The sequence below is a fragment of the Symphalangus syndactylus genome, chromosome 13 (genome assembly GCF_028878055.3).
Source record: "Symphalangus syndactylus isolate Jambi chromosome 13, NHGRI_mSymSyn1-v2.1_pri, whole genome shotgun sequence".
In the NCBI taxonomy this organism is placed as follows: Eukaryota; Metazoa; Chordata; class Mammalia; order Primates; family Hylobatidae; genus Symphalangus; species Symphalangus syndactylus.
Genome location: NC_072435.2, coordinates 75,664,372 through 75,680,455, shown reverse-complemented (window position 1 = coordinate 75,680,455; position 16,084 = coordinate 75,664,372). Strand labels below are relative to the sequence as shown.

General features: G+C 37.1%; 1 protein-coding gene across 1 annotated transcript in view; it reads right to left on the bottom strand.

Annotated features, from left to right (window-relative positions):
- The window catches only part of OTOGL (otogelin like), a 167,138-nt gene that overhangs the window by 48,143 nt on the left and 102,911 nt on the right, over positions 1–16,084 (bottom strand). The window contains exons 34-38 of the mRNA XM_055236519.2: positions 12,631–12,798; positions 10,646–10,924; positions 7,487–7,604; positions 2,680–2,759; positions 2,303–2,371 (exon numbers count right to left, since the gene is read on the bottom strand). Coding sequence (XP_055092494.1) covers positions 2,303–2,371; positions 2,680–2,759; positions 7,487–7,604; positions 10,646–10,924; positions 12,631–12,798 — 714 coding nt within the window. The remainder of the gene's footprint in view (positions 1–2,302; positions 2,372–2,679; positions 2,760–7,486; positions 7,605–10,645; positions 10,925–12,630; positions 12,799–16,084) is intronic.

The following is a 16,084-nucleotide window of genomic DNA, read 5'->3' as shown; positions in this document are numbered from 1 at the left end:
ACTACACTCCAGCCTGAGTGACAGAGCGAGACTCCATCTCAAAAAAAAAAAAAAAAAAAAAAAAAAAAAAAAAAAAAAATTCTAATGACTGGGAAGTTCAGTGGTCTTAACAGTGAAGGAGTTCACTGTTATCTAAAATCATCAAAGGCTTATAAACATTATCTGAGTGTGGATTTACAATGGCCAAGCTGTCTTGATAACCACAGCTTTGTGGTATGTCTTGAAACTGAGAAGTATGAGTACTCCAAATTAGTTATTTTTCAAGACTGTTTTGGCTATTCTAGGTTCCTTGTACTTCCATATGAATTTAGGGTTAACTTATCAATTTCTGCAAAAAAGTAGCTGGGATTTTGATAGGGATTGTATTGTGTCTATAAATACAATTTGGGAGTATTGCTATCTTAACAACTCTACCAATCCATGAATATGGAATTTCTTCAGCTTCTTAATTCTATCAACAATGTTTTATAGCTTTTATTGTACAAATTTTACACTTCTTTTGCTACATATATTCTAAGCATTTTATTCTTTGTTGATACTACTATAAATGCAATTGTTTTCTTTATTTCATTTTCAGATTGTTCATGGCCAGTATATAGAAATACAATAGATTTTTGTGTATTGCTCTTGTATTCTGCAACCTTGCTGAACTCATATAATATTGCTAATAGGTTTCAGTAGATCCCTTAGAATAACCTAAGATCATGACATCTGCAAATAGAAATAGAAATAGCTTTATTTTTCTTACCTTTGAGAGTAATGAAATATAGTTTGTATTGTCTGCATAGAGATTGTGGTTGTTTAAATCATTTTACACATTTGAGATACATGTCGAATATTAATTTGGGGGTTATAAGAGAGCTCAAAGTAGAGAGCAATACTTAGAATAATTAAGTCTATGCCCCAGATGTTAAAACACGCAATCTTATTTCCTAGACTTATTCCCCTTATAAATTGAATGATGGAGGACAAGTACCTCCACCTTCTCCCAAAGCATGCTTTAAACTATACTAAATTCACTGATGCCTAAAATTTCACAACAGTATAGTAATTCCTCATCTCTACAAGGGTAAACCTCTCTCATAGGGCTCTTATTAAGATTAAATGTATGCCAAATGCTTAATCCAATACCTGGCATACAATTAGTACTGAAATGGTAGCTAACCAGAGAAGCAGTGGTACTAGTGATGGCTTTAGTGAGGCTATTAATGCCTTTTTAAAAATCCTGTTTCTTACCATGAGTCCTTTGTGACCTGCCCCCGATAATCTCTTCCACTCCATCTTTCGGCACAATTCCCCTCAAACTGCACATTCAAGATACACTGACCTGCTTAAGATTCCTTCATGTGACATATTCTCTCTCACTTCCAGACTTTGCACATGCTGTCCTTCTAATAGGAACATATTTCCCCCTTCTCTTAGCCTACCCAACTTCTGTCTTCGATTAACCTCTGACACCACACCTCCAAAATAAATATGATGGTCCCCCTGTGGGCTGCTTGTGTTTACCCCTGTTGTAAGATTGCAACAGTCTCTGGTCTATCAGCAGTTTTAGGGTAGGGGCTGTGACTTGTTTATCATACCTACTCACTGAGGGCCAGGACAGTGCCAGGTAGAGTTGGTGCTCAATTAAAGCTTGTCAAATAAATTGAAAGAATAAATATCTGAACTTGACCTACATTATAATACCTTGAGGAATAATACCTTAAGTTTGTCGAGCCTCACTGAGAGTGGATTTATTAAATCCTTCGCTGAGGCAAGTTTCACAGTGCGGGAGGAAGGCAAGGCTAGGAGTCCAGAATGCCTCCTCCAGAGCTGGAGACAGAATGCAAACATGGAAATGGAGGCAGTAAAGAAAACCTGATTTATGTCTATGTTTCATTAGAGCCAATTTAATCACTGTGAAAATCTAAGCGGGATTTAATCAAACCTAAAAGTAGAATTTAGGTTTTTAGATGTGAGGGAAGTCCAAGGAATCTACACGAACTGAAATGAAGAACGAGGTGGACCAAATGCAGAAACCATTCAGAAAATGAGGCACATAGCCCAGCGCAGTGTGGCTCATGCCTGTAATCCCAGCACTTGGGGGTCTGAGGCAGAAGAATCCTTTGAGGCTAGAAGTTCTAGAAAACATGGCATGCTGAGCCTATGGACGAGCTTAATGAAGCAAAAGTGACTGCTGGGTTTCCTAGCCCATAGGTAGTATTAATAATAGCAACTATAGTAACACTTAAATTACATAAATTAAGCCAACACTTAAATTATATAGTGCTACTTTTGTTGTCTAAAATTGTAACAATACCTGTAAACATGGGCACAGTTGGCTTAGCTGGTGGCATTAATGTTGGTTCTGTGGGAATCACAGGTATACCTACAAAGAAACAAAGGTGCTCTTTTTAAAACTGTATTTGCATAAAATTAGACCCACATATTTCATAGACGGCTCTTTAGCTTCAAGGAAAATGTTTTGGGAAAAAGAATGCAGGAGAGATGTTAGTGGAAGATCTACATGATTTAAAAAGTAATTAGAGAAAAAAAAAGCTATGTAAGAGACATTGAAGAATAATCTTATGAGAGCCGATTGTCTGTTTAAAACTTCTGTTTACAACCACTTGCCTCAGAAAAAAAATATGCAAGCATATCATTTTTCAGAGTACATTAAGCAAGGTTCATACTTACAGTCTCCTGGATAAACACACTTGAGGGTGACCTCATCAAGGATCATATTTTTAGGGCAGTAGGGCAAGCATCCTTCAACCCTTTACATGGAAAAAAGAGTAAATCAAAGTGAAGAAAAGTTTGAAATACAAAAAAAAAAAAAGGACTACATTTAACATATGCAACTAAGATATATTCTTCCTAAAATGCTTCCATATACCTTTGTCAAGCACTAAGAACTGCTTCGTTTTATAAAATCATAAGCTAGAGGATGATAAAGAGAATAGGATTAAGATTAAGGCAGAACTTGGACACAGAATATTAGAACCATACACTTATATTTGGGGCACACTAAGGCCATGTTCCATAAGTCAGTGGAAATGTGGAAGAATAATTTATTAAGGTGTTGTTGTTGTTGTTGTTTGTGACAGGGTCTCACTCTGTCACCTAAGCTGCAGTATAGTGACGTGACCTTGGTTCACTGCAGCCTCATCCTCCTGGACCCAGGTGATCTTCCTCCCTCAGCCTCCTGAGTAGCTGGGACTACACGCATGTGTCATCATGCCTGGCTAATTTTTTCTATTTTTTTCTAGAGACAGGGTTTCATCATGTTGCCCAGGCTGATCTTGAATTCCTGGGCTCAAGCAATCAGCCCACCTCAGCCTCCCAAAGTGCTGGGATTACAGGCATTAGCCCTGGCACCTGGCCAATTTATTGAGATTTTAATCTGTATTGATTGTACTGTTGCTTTCCACTCATTTTTTTTTTTTTTTTTTTTTTGAGACGGAGTCTCGCTCTGTCGCCCAGGCTGGAGTGCAGTGGTGCAATCTCGGCTCACTGCAATCTCCACCTCCTGGATTTATGCCATTCTCCTGCCTCAGCCTCCCAAGTAGCTGGGACTACAGGCACCTGCCACCACGCCCGGCTAATTTTTTGTATTTTTAGTAGAGATGGGGTTTCACCATGTTAGCCGGGATGGTCTCGATCTCCTGACCTCGTGATCCACCTGCCTCAGCTTCCCAAAGTGCTGGGATTACAGGTGCGAGCCACCGCGCCCGGCCCACTTTCCACTCTTATACTCCCCTCACATCCAAGCAGATTGGCATGCTCTTTGACACTATCGTTGCCTTGACAGTGTTTGTAGAACAAATACAGCATCTTCAGTGGCTCTCCCTGCCTATTATTAATCCTAAACTCACTGAAAAGATATTAGTGATCTCTAGGTGGAAGGGATGAACGTGGCTGCAGTTCTTTCAAGAACAGGGAGAGGAAGGAGCAGAAGCTATAGTTTTCAAGAATATTAGGACCTGTGCCCAAATCTGGGGCAGTGCCCTGGAAGGACATGGTTGTATAAGAGCCTGAAAAGATTCTATTTCAAGCCCTAGGATGTCTGGCCTTGGTAAGAATCCCCGGTCCTTGTTTGGAGCACAGAAGCCAAGGGAGAGTCTCAAATTTCAAGAGGCCATGTTGTGGGCCAAAGACATGAGGGAACAGGAAAATGCTTTTCTTCTAAAGGAATGGAGACAAAATAATGACTGAGAGTACATTTTTCTATGTCCAATTAAGGCTCGGAGTTCAATTTATTCTAAATCAAAGGAAAAAAATATAATCCTTCAGGTGCAACCAACTCTAATTATTATATTACTACATACTACACAGAATTCATGCAGATAATTGTTATAAAAAGGCTTGCTCGTCTGCCTCTGGAATATACTAGCAGTTTTAAATAATATATTTACAAATTTTAGAAACATTTCCATTGCCTCATCTGTAAAGAATTTGAACTAAAAGTGTTGACGGCCTCGTTTCATTCCAGATGGAAACAAACTAACTCAACACTAAAGGTGAATGCTGCTCAGAAGACCCTTGTTCTTGGAGGCAAATCCAGGCAACACTTTTTAAAGACAAGAAAAGTTAACTTCTGTCTTAATGAGGTTTAATGAAACACATTTAGCCATCTCTTGGATACCTCTTTCACAACTGATTTTTTTAAAACATAAACAGCTTAGCCTATATAACTAATTATTTATTTCATAAAATGAAGTTGAGTAATAAAACTTTAACTAGCATATGATATTCTTATTCTCTTCTAAACTTTGTGAAGTGGAAGAAAAAAGAAAAAGGAAAGTTACTGGATCACTGACAGACAAGGGCTAGTTAGTTGTTATTTAATTGGGTCAAAATCAATTTTTATGCAACTCAATTATTTTGCAGTTGTTTTACGCAAGTCAAAACCACAGCCATCCCTGTACAATACTTTTTAAAAAACTATTAACCTGTTCCTTAAAATGTCTTTATCATCAACACAGCAGGTTTGCTTTCTTTTATCATACAATTGGTATTCTACTCAACTTCCAACTGAAAAGTTTAATGCCTCAGATGCAGAATGGTTCTTATAATGCATATATTAGATAATAGGAATAACAGTATTTACATATGTGCTCTATGGTATGTTACTTGGCAACTTTTCTCATAAAAGCTCTAATTTTCGTGAAATATTTTTATTCTAAACACTTGCTATGTGCTGGAAACTGCAATCACCTAGAACAAGAGTGCTGGTTATGTCACGGACTTGGAGGAGGGGGCACAGGGGCATACTAAAACCCCAGCTCAGTATTTGAGTCCTTCCTCAAGTACTGCAGGTATAAGGAGCAATAGTTAGCCACCTTGACACAACGAAAGTAAAAAGGAGAAAGAAATGGAGGTAGAGATGGGAATCAGTTTGGCAGGGGCAAAGTTTCATCCTGAGTCTCTTCTCTGCATCCCAAACATACAGAAAGAGAAACTTACGGACAGCTACAGCCCAATACACTGGAAGCATTAAGGATCTGGGTTCCACCACCCCAGAGACTGGTCATCCCACATCATCCCACAAGAAGTCATAAACTAGCCAAATGCTATTTCAAAATATAGCTCAATATCCTCCCCAGTGCCCTGCCAGCTGTGCCTGCTGCTGTCTTCCTTCCCCACATGCCCTTCGCATTGCTTGGCCTCACTCTAGGGCCGCTGTTGCATGCTCTCATCCTGATGGCTACCAGAAGAGTCAGGAAATAGATCTGTGAGCGAGAGAAGTTCAAATAAATGATGAAGACTTCTTTTCAGAAGAAAATAAGTGATTGTTTTTATTTTTAAGAAACTAAACAGGAATATCATTTTCTTCCCTCTGATCTCACAGCACTTGACAAACCACAGGGTGTAGCAGTCCAAACCCTGGCATTACTGCTTATAAACTGTGTGACCAGGGCAAACTGTGTAGCTTCTCTGTGCCTCGGTTGGTTTTCTCCTCTGGGAGTAGGAATAATGAGATTACCCATTTTACAGCACTCGGCACAGTTCATGTTTATTATAAACACTTAAATGCGCTAGCTGTTGTGCTTACCCCTGAAGGCCTCCCTAGGCCATTTTCCAATGCACTGAGATTGTTTTCTTTTGTTTCTGTTTCCTTCTAAAGACTGTGCACTCCTCGAGAGAGGGGCTGGATCTTACAGAGGGGCTGGATCTTACCTATTGGCAACATTTGCCATAGAATAAGAACCTCATAATTGTTCAATCAGTTGTAAAATGATTCTCGTAAAAATATTCCCTCCTACTATTGATCCATATCTCCTTTATGGAAAATTCTTATATTAAAAAAAGCTGTTTATACTCTGTCTCTGTTTCGTGCCTTCCTATTTTCTGACTTGCTAAATCCAATGAACAATTTTCCATATCAAACTCCAGATCCTCAAAACCAAATTCCTGACCTTTCCTCCGAACTGTTTCTTCTAACATCTTCTTTATCTCAGTAAATGGCAATGCAGTTCTTCTACTGGATCAAATCATTTGAAATTACTGCCATTTGACCAATTTGGCTATCAAAAATGGCAAAACTTCAAATTATTTCACCTAATAACTGCTGAGGCCAAAACTTGATTCTTTAACTCTTCCTTCTCTCATAAATGATATTAAATCTGTTTGTTCCTCATAACCTCTCGGGCCACCAACCTGGTCAAATACCCTTCATTTCTTGTCTGTATCACTGATCAATTCTGCCCTGTCCTCCTCTCCTCCAACAGCCCATTCTCAATACAACAGGCAAAGTCCACTTTCTAAAACATAGATCATGCTACTCAGCTGCCTAAAATACAGCCGGGTCTCCTATCTTACAGTAAAAGACAAAGTCCTTACAACAGGCTACAAAGCCTTATATGATTGTCCCACTACTATGATTCTCCGGTCTCATCTCCCACTTCTCTCCATTTTCCTCATTTTGTTCTAACTTATGACCTCCTTGCTGATCCTCAAAGACACCAAACACATTCCCACTCCAAGACCTTTGCACTGTTCTCAAATTAAAGACTCTTCCCCAGATATCCACCTGGCCAGTGCCTTCACTACATTTAGATCTCTGACCAGATGTCACCTTGTCAGGGTGCTCTTCACTGACCACCAATATTAATTGGCAAACACACACACATGCCTTAGGCTCTCCGTCTCCCTTACCTTCCTTTATTTTTCTCTGTAACACATATCTGCCATAACAATATGTTGCATTATATATTTACATTTTTGTTTGGTTATTTTCTGCTCAATCCAACAATATGTAAGCTTCATGAGGGCAAGTACTTGTCTATTTTGTTCAGTACTGTCTCCCCAGCAGCAAGAAGATTGCCTGCCACATAGTAGGCTCTCAATAACTACTTCTTGATTTAAATGAAATTAATATCATGAAAGAATATATAGCATATACAACTTGAGAATGGCTATTTTTAAATCTTGAAAAAAATTAACTGAAAACAGAATTTTGCTAAGGCTGGACTTTGATCACTTATTGGTAAACATTACTTACGGTGGAAGAAATCTACATGCTAGTGCTTCAGGGTCACTACAGGTTTTAAAACAGGGTGTAGCACAAGGTTCATATCTCCATTCACACATCTTCCTGTAAGGCACTGCTGCCTGGATTTCTGGGGAAAAATAAAGTTTAGATTGTGTGCATATTTAATACATAGCTTGAAAACTAACAAATTCCTTTTCTTTCTTGAGACAGAGTCTCGCTCTGTCACTCAGCCTCGAGCGCAGTGGCGCTATCTCGGCTCACCACAACCTCTGCCTCCTGGGTTCAAGTGATTGTCGTGCCTCGGCCTCCCAAGTAGCTGGTACTACAGGCACATGCCATCATGCCCAGTTAATTTTCTTATTTTTAATAGAGACGGGGTTTCGCCATGTTGACCAGAATGGTCTCGAATTCCTAACCTCAAGTGATCCACCTGCTTTAGCCTCCCAAAGTGCTGGGATTACAGGTGTGAGCCACTGCACCTGGCCAAAAACTAACATTTTCTTATATGAACCCTCCTAGGGTTTGACCCTTCTTTGACTATAATGCTACAGGAAAGACAGAACTGAAGAAAAAACAATGTAATTGCTTGGTGACCAAAGCATTTCATGCTCAGATTAAATATCTACATGTACACCTATCTTCCAAAGATTTAAAAAAGCAAGGGGTTGGAGGAGGCTGAGGAAAATTCAAAGTATTCTTTTTCTATAGATATAGATATAGATATAGATATAGATATAGATATAGATATAGATATATAGATATAGATATAGATATGTAGTGGGTTTTCATCTGTCTTCACATCATAATACCAAACACTTGTTTAGAATTTTACTTTTTGCAAAGTAATTGTCCATCCATTATTCTATTTTATCTTGTGACTACCCTATTAAGGAGATATTATTTCTAATTTATGAATGAGGAAATTGAGACTCACAGCAGCCAAGAAACTTGCCAAGTTCAAACAATTAGAAAAATGGCAAGACCAAATACATTTCATGAACTCAAATCTAGGAAGAATATTCTGTTATTGTTCTCACAAAACTTAGCACATTGCCTTGTACCAGATAAGTATTGTTTGAATACAACAAAATATATGGGCGGATTTGAAAAATACATGCATACAGTTCTAAAACCTCCCTTGATTGAAGTTTTTCTCCTGCAAGGTCTGCTAATACTCTTGGCTTCCCACAGCATAAAGAAGTCCTTTTGTAGCAGTTCAAAGCTATCTCTGAACAAGAGAACCTCTTAAGAAAATTCAGGAAGCAGGTATGTTTCTTGGACTCTGGACACAGAATTCAATTCCAAATTACGCAAAGAAAATATGTCTTTTTGGAAAGCATCTACACATCTAAAGACTTAAGTAATTGCTGAACTTGAGTTACTGGTCTCATGCATCCTGAAAGAGGACTGGTTCCAAGACTACAATAGGCTCCCGGAGTTTCCTAGGTTTCAGAAGCCCACAGAGGTCAGCTTCTGATATTCTGATGATGCCATGTGCTGCAGTTCTCTAAGCCTCAAATGCAGCTACTAGGTCTGATTCTAAGAGCACAGATTTCTACAGCAGAGGGGAAATGGAGGCCTGTAAAGGTCAACTGTAAGTAAATTGAAGTAAGCAAATCACATCCACTCTATGGAATGCTATATAGATGTGTCAGTGGTTCCTTTTCTCAAGAGCACAGTGTAGGAGGACAGCTCTCCCCTTGGTTCTCCTTGCTTTCTCTCTCCCACTTGCAAATCTCAAAACAACTGCAAAAAGTTCTGAGGGTTATCCTGAGGTAAGGAGGAATCTTCTGAAACAATCCAGGCTCTGTTGCCATTCCCAACAGGATGTCCTTGCAAAGTGTGTGCTCAGTGATTCCAGTTGCACCTGAAGTATCAAATCCAGAGCAGAGTGCTTTCAGGGTCCCTCAGCTGCAGTGCAACATGAAGCATGTGCAGACAAGATTCAGTTCACCCTGGGCTTTTCTGAGCCTAGAGGACTGGCTCACCATGAATCCTAGGCTTCTGTTGATTCTTGCTGCCTATCTGTAAGTAATAAAATTCCTTTGCCTGACTTGTTTTGTGAGTATGTCACCACACTAAAGAATGTATGTCACCACACATAAGAATGCAAATGGTAGAGATATTAGAGCTTCTTCTTCTTTGTTCTGAGCTCGTTGCCAGAGTAAGAACCCTTGCAGAATCCTGGCATCTGGGTTTGCACAAAACCTCCTGCCAGACTTAGGAATCTTTGCACAGAGGAACTGTATTCAATAGGTAAATTTTTTTCTAATTTTTTTAATTTTTATTTTTTATTATACTTTAAGTTTTAGGGTACATGTGCACAACGTGCAGGTTTGTTACATATGTATACATGTGCCATGTTGGTGTGCTGCACCCATTAACTCATCATTTAACATTAGGTATTTTGAAGCTCAATTTGTACTGTTTAAAATCCATTATTAGAAGGGCTTGCAGAAATATATTCTCAACAGAAAAGGCAAATTAGTTGCTCTCTTGAACTGCTTTAGGAGGATTCACAAGGATGAAAGGATTTCTTGGGGAGACTCAAGATAGATATCAAGCTCCTGGATTTTGAAAAGAAAGCATGGCTTTTAAACACTGCATAAAGGAGTGAAGCTTGCTCCAGAAAATTCAATAGCTATAGATCTCAAAGTCTCTCTAGAAGTAAAATTAGGTTTCTGCTGAACTAGAGAAATCTTCTAGAGGTCAACGGAAACAGACACCCTGTATCCAAATGACAGAGATAAACATATTGCCTTATTACTAAGAATCAGATAAATTAGAAGCTGCCTTCTAGGAAGGAAAAAGTAGATACAAACATTAGACAACTAAGCCACATGAGTGAGCCCTGATTCCAATGTCCAGACAGCACTGGTAGTAATAATTGGGGTAATAATAATAAAACATCAGGTTATTTAGGATTGTTCTAAATAATTTACATCAACTTATTCAATACTCACCATAACCTGATAAAGTACGTATTATTATTTCTCCAATAAGTATATTGGAGATATAGAGGGGTATAGAGGTTAAGACACTTACTTAAGGTCATAAAAGTCGATCTGCTTATACACAGTAAGAATGGTTTTTAAATTAAAGACATAAATATTCTGCCTAATATAAATTACCTATTTGTTCTCTTTTTGAAGACCTCAGGAAACATACCTTCTATGCTGAAGCTACTTGAATGTTTAAATTCTTCCGAATCATCATATTTGGATGCTTTGACACTAGAATCTGTGAATATGATGAAAAAGCCTTTCTTGCTGTATAACTCAAATGCACTGTAACCAGGAATCCAGAGGCCTTGATGGTGGAAAAATGTTGCTCTCCGATGAAAGGCTGAATTCGCCTCCCACAGCTCCAAGCTAAGAGTATCACTGTCATGGACATAGAGAAAGTAGTTTGGCCTTTCAGCAGATTCCAAGGAAACAAGTGCCAGTGCTGTAGAACATAGAGCAGTGTGGATTCTCAGAAGGAAGATCATCAATATTGGCATCACAAAATGTACTTATAAAGTAAACAAAATAGAACTGCACAATTGCCAAACATAATTAGTGCCAATCACTAAGATTTCAGAAATAAACTAGGAGATGCTTGAAAGAAGAAAAAAAAGTAGTACTTTAAATTCAGTGAATAATAGTGATATCACTAAAAAAAAAATCAGTCTTTGGTAACTTCTATTTTTTTTAATAATTTATTTTGTCCTTGAGGGAAAAAAATAAATGTCAATGAGGACTCCAGAGTGTACAATTTCATACAAGAAATTGAATGATTAATTGGATATATATTTGTGTTTGCAAGCTTTAACATTTACAAATGTACAAAACCTACAAATGGCTAAATTGGACAATAGAAAAGAGAATAGAGAAATAGATCAATTTAGGGATGTAACTGCATTTCAGTATCACAGGGCTCTTTTAATGAGCAAATGTTCTTGAAAGAGATTTTACTGCACCAAAAAGAGACTATTTATCCAACATTATTGTCCATTTCCCAAAAGATGATCAAATGGCTAATGAGCAATTGGGCTTTACAAAGCATTGAAGAACTATCACCCTTTTTTAGCTAGAGTTTTAACATTTACCTTATATTTATAAAACTCCTGAAATAAAAGTTCTTAAATTGAGATGATTTTAAGTTGATTTTCTTAAATAAACATTATTTGGATTTTTTCTAGTAAAATCATTAGTTATTACAAATCGTAAAATGAAGAGCTCTCCCAAATTCAATATTATTTCAAAGGCATTTATCATGTTGTAAAATTTAAGTTCTTCTGCTGAGCACCAAAAGATGCCAAGAATAATAAAATAAATTTTTATATGAGAAAAAAATGTAACCAGCATAATTTAGAACTTGATGGTGATAGGTGTTTTCAGAACTAAGAGAGTTCTTTTTACAGGAAATAAATAATGTATTCTAACTGGAGAATTGTGAGCATTCTCAGAATAAGCGAAAGTTAAGTCTGATTGATTCATCCAACAAATAAATTCCATTACACAATATGTCATGCATGGTTCTAGGTAGACTTATGTAGACACAAGGTAGCCTGAACATCATTGGATCAGAAGGGAAACTACTACCAATCAGAACAGGTACCAGGTGGATACGACCAGTACAGACCTGCCGGTGCAAACCAGTAATATAGAGCTAGGTTCAGGGCACTGAGGACGTGTCCAGGAACCAGGACAGACAAGGCAGGTAAGGATAACAGAATAACAGACTGTCACAACGACTGTCTACACTCTGATTTATGCTCTTCATATAGAACTTCTTTGGTATCAATTCACAATTTGCTTTTACTTTTGGGGGCATAAAACCTTTCAAATGCTAAGAATCAGTAGATGGTTTTTCAAAAACATCAAATTAAGTTCTGTGACTAATACTATGAAAATTTTAGCTATATTTTATTTAAAAGCAAAAACTCAAACAATTGCAATTCTAACATATATATGCCAATAAATAAAGAAACGATTTTATATACAAAAGAGAAAGCCGGCTCATGTGCCAATGTTGTATTTTATTTCATATCCTTTAGAGCACTTTAAAAAAATACCATAAACATATTAGATTCTCAATTAATATTTACTGAGTGGCTAAATTTTAAAATGTAATTGGAAAGCTAATCCCTTATTTTCAATTATACTTACATGACACCTTCTCTTTGAAAAGGCCTGGAGTGATCATAAAATAAAAAAATAAATTGGTATGAACACTGCTTCTTGGCAAAGAGAAAACACTTCTGCTGGTCATATTGGCCCCCAGAACAAGGCCACTCTGCCCATAGCTTGCCAGCATATATGGTCCTTCTCCAAGTCCTAGTTAAATACAAATATGAGAATTATAAATTGGCATAGATTTTTAAAATTTCAATCTGTCATTTCAAAGAAATGTTTTAATAACAAAATACTTCAAAAAATTGAGCAATTAAAAATTTATCACTAATAAAATAACTGAATTCTTCAAAACTAATGGTTTATATATACAATGATGTATATGTATATGTTCGTGTTGTAGGTTATGTAAAATGTTGATATACACGTGATTGGTTGTTTCATAGAAGTTTAACCTTACTGCTCTCAATGTATTTTACTTTCCCTCTTCTCTCATTTTTACCTCAAAGCCAATTTAACTCAGCATATGCTGAAGACGGAGAAAAAAGATTCAAAGAATATAAGGGCGAGAGTTTTTTCCCCTTAAGGACTTAAGACCAGGCCTAAATAAAGGGGAAAGGATAATTGGATTGGAGGGATGAGAAGTCTTCCAATTAGCAATAGGGAAGGAGAACCAAAATTTCCATTATAAGGACCAGGAGAAGAACAAAAAGACTGAGAGGATACATTATTTTCAAGTGTAATCTCCTCACCGACCCATCATCTGGGACACATCACCATTGAGCAGCTTGGGACCCTTAGAAACGATGAGGAAAAGAGCTTCACTAGGGACTTTGGTACCCTATAAAGAGAGAGAAACCTGAAACAGCTTTGCCCCCACATCAAGGGTGGAGCTGAGCAGAAACAGTGGACAATTTTTCTTAGCCTGGCTGCAGGAGACTCACCACCACGGTTACAAATGTTACAAATGCAGTGTTTCTCCATGAGCCAAAATACAGGAGGACCAAAGAAAATTATAGCAATAGTCTCTACCTGGTAATGGCTAATTTTCTAGCATGGACAAGAGGAAAGTGACAAAAACCTCCAAGACGCAAATATACTTCAAAGTATAAATATGTAGATTTGTACAAATATGTGAATAATATACAAATAACAAGTGAATTATAATGAGATACAATTCAGAATGGAGAAGATGTGTATACAACTACAACTTGAGGACTTGAAGCACCCTCGTGAATATTCAACATAAGAATGAGAAAGGAGACGGAGAAACAAAATCTCTCCCCTGCTGCACACACCCCTTAATACAGCAACCTGAAGAGACAATTGCCATCGAGAAATCTGTTTGTATAAAAACCTAAAGCTTTTGAATTGACTCTCAGTTAATTGGTAGCTTGATTCTGGACTATTTTCACCAGCAACTGGGAGACAAAAGTCATTGATCTTATCATTAATTTTCTGCAGGGAGAAGTATAATTTCACCATCTACTGAAAGCAATCATTTCCTGCAGTGATTCTTTAAAAACAGAAATAAGCATATCCTATCTAATAAAATTACTTTGAACTTAAAACTCACATAACAATTTTTAGTAGGAAATTGAAGTTCTCCCTCACCTACAGAAATAGCATTTCAAATGCAAGCTTTACATTTTTAGTAAAAGTCATATAAATGAACACAAAGATATTATATAGAATCATTGAGCTAAAGATTATTGAAATAATCTCAGCAATAACCTTTGGATTATTCAGCTACTTTTTAAAATTCTTCCTACAGAATCACAATTATTTATTTATGTATGTGCTTTAAATATTATAAGTGTCTTAATAACATAGTGTCTGGCATGTAACAAATAAAGAAAGGGAGAAATACACCAGCTATAAATGCCCAAAAAGGACTAGGTAAATTTACAATAGCTGTGAAATTTATTTGGGATGAAACAAATTAAGAATAACCATTTAAAATCATTTTCTATTTATTATCACTTTTCATGTCATCACAATTTTATTTTCCCCTTCAACGTCTATCGCTGTTGCATTGCTTTCACAAATTCTGACTCCCCTTGGCACACTGATGCCTTTCCCTATTACTTTGATCATAGGAAATTCATTTGCCTGCCACTCCACTAAGCCAATTAGTGTCTCACGAAGGCCAAATGCCCCATGTTCATGCTCTGATAGTATCAATACAGTATTACAAGTGAAACTAGAAGAACAGGTTTGAAGGATTCTGTAACACATTAGAAGAATGAACCATCACTAGAAGTGCAGCAGACTTGTTAACAGAGAGCAAAATGTAGCAAGTAGCAAGAGGTAGAGAGATTCAATATGCCTAGAAAATTCTGCTTCTGGGTCTACAAGTCTGCAGAAGAAATGCCAGAAAATACAAAGGCACAGATGGAGATTGTCATAACAGAACTGGGTGAGACAGGAATTTTTGAGTGAGGAAGTTATTGGAGCATTTTCTCAGATTGTTGTCTGTGCACATTATGTAGAACCTATGATGACAATGTCGGTGATCACCCCTACACTAGGATGTATTAACCACACAGTAGGCCATGTAGCATGGAGGTCATGCTCACTGGCCCTGAAGCCAAATTGTTTACAAATCCCAATTTGCCACATTTTGGCTAAGTGAATTTGGCAAAGCTATTTAATTTCTCTCTGCTTCGATTTCCTCTGAAAGTGTTGATAATAGCAAAATGCTGATAATAAAATAAAATAATAACATATTTTGAAGTTTATATGATCTAGAGAAAGCAGTTAACACCACAAAAGCTACTGTTATTAGGCAATAAATCGTATTTTAATTATGGAATCCAAAGATTGAGGTGGTGTGTTTGTGTGTGTGTGTGTGTGTGTGTGTGTGCATGCACGTGTGTGGCAGTCTCTTTAAAATCTTGAACAGGACATATTTTTAGTTAGATTTTCTTTAACTACCACAGATATTTTTTAATGTTGAATTTGCCTCCTTTATCAAATTTCTATAAATGTAACAAATGCAACTAAAATCAAAAATGCCCATTTTCTTTTTAATTCATTATCTCTTTTTCTCTAAAATTATCTAGCTGACAAATTTCTCCAATAAGCCACCTGAAGTTCCTCAGATTGGTTGCTTGGCCAAGATTTCCTGTAACTATTATTCTAACTGACACATCCATCATGGATCCAGAGTTCGCCCAGTTACTGACAAAATGGACACTTCCCTAGATCACCTTACTTGTCTGAATTAGGTTTTGAGGCCTGTGCCTTCCTCATGAAATAGATTTGCAAAAAGACTCCAATTCCGCTATCTTCAAGTATTTTCACTAAAAATGCAATACTCTGTCTCTTCTTACATCTATACCTTAGTTTTAGACAGCAGCACCTCTCAGATTTCTTATTGCAAATCTGGATGTTTGCTGAGATTAGGAGATTTTCATTATTATTGTATCAATAAGTTCTCATTCTGGTAATATGTAAGAATGACTTTTGCCTACAATAATGGCAAAAT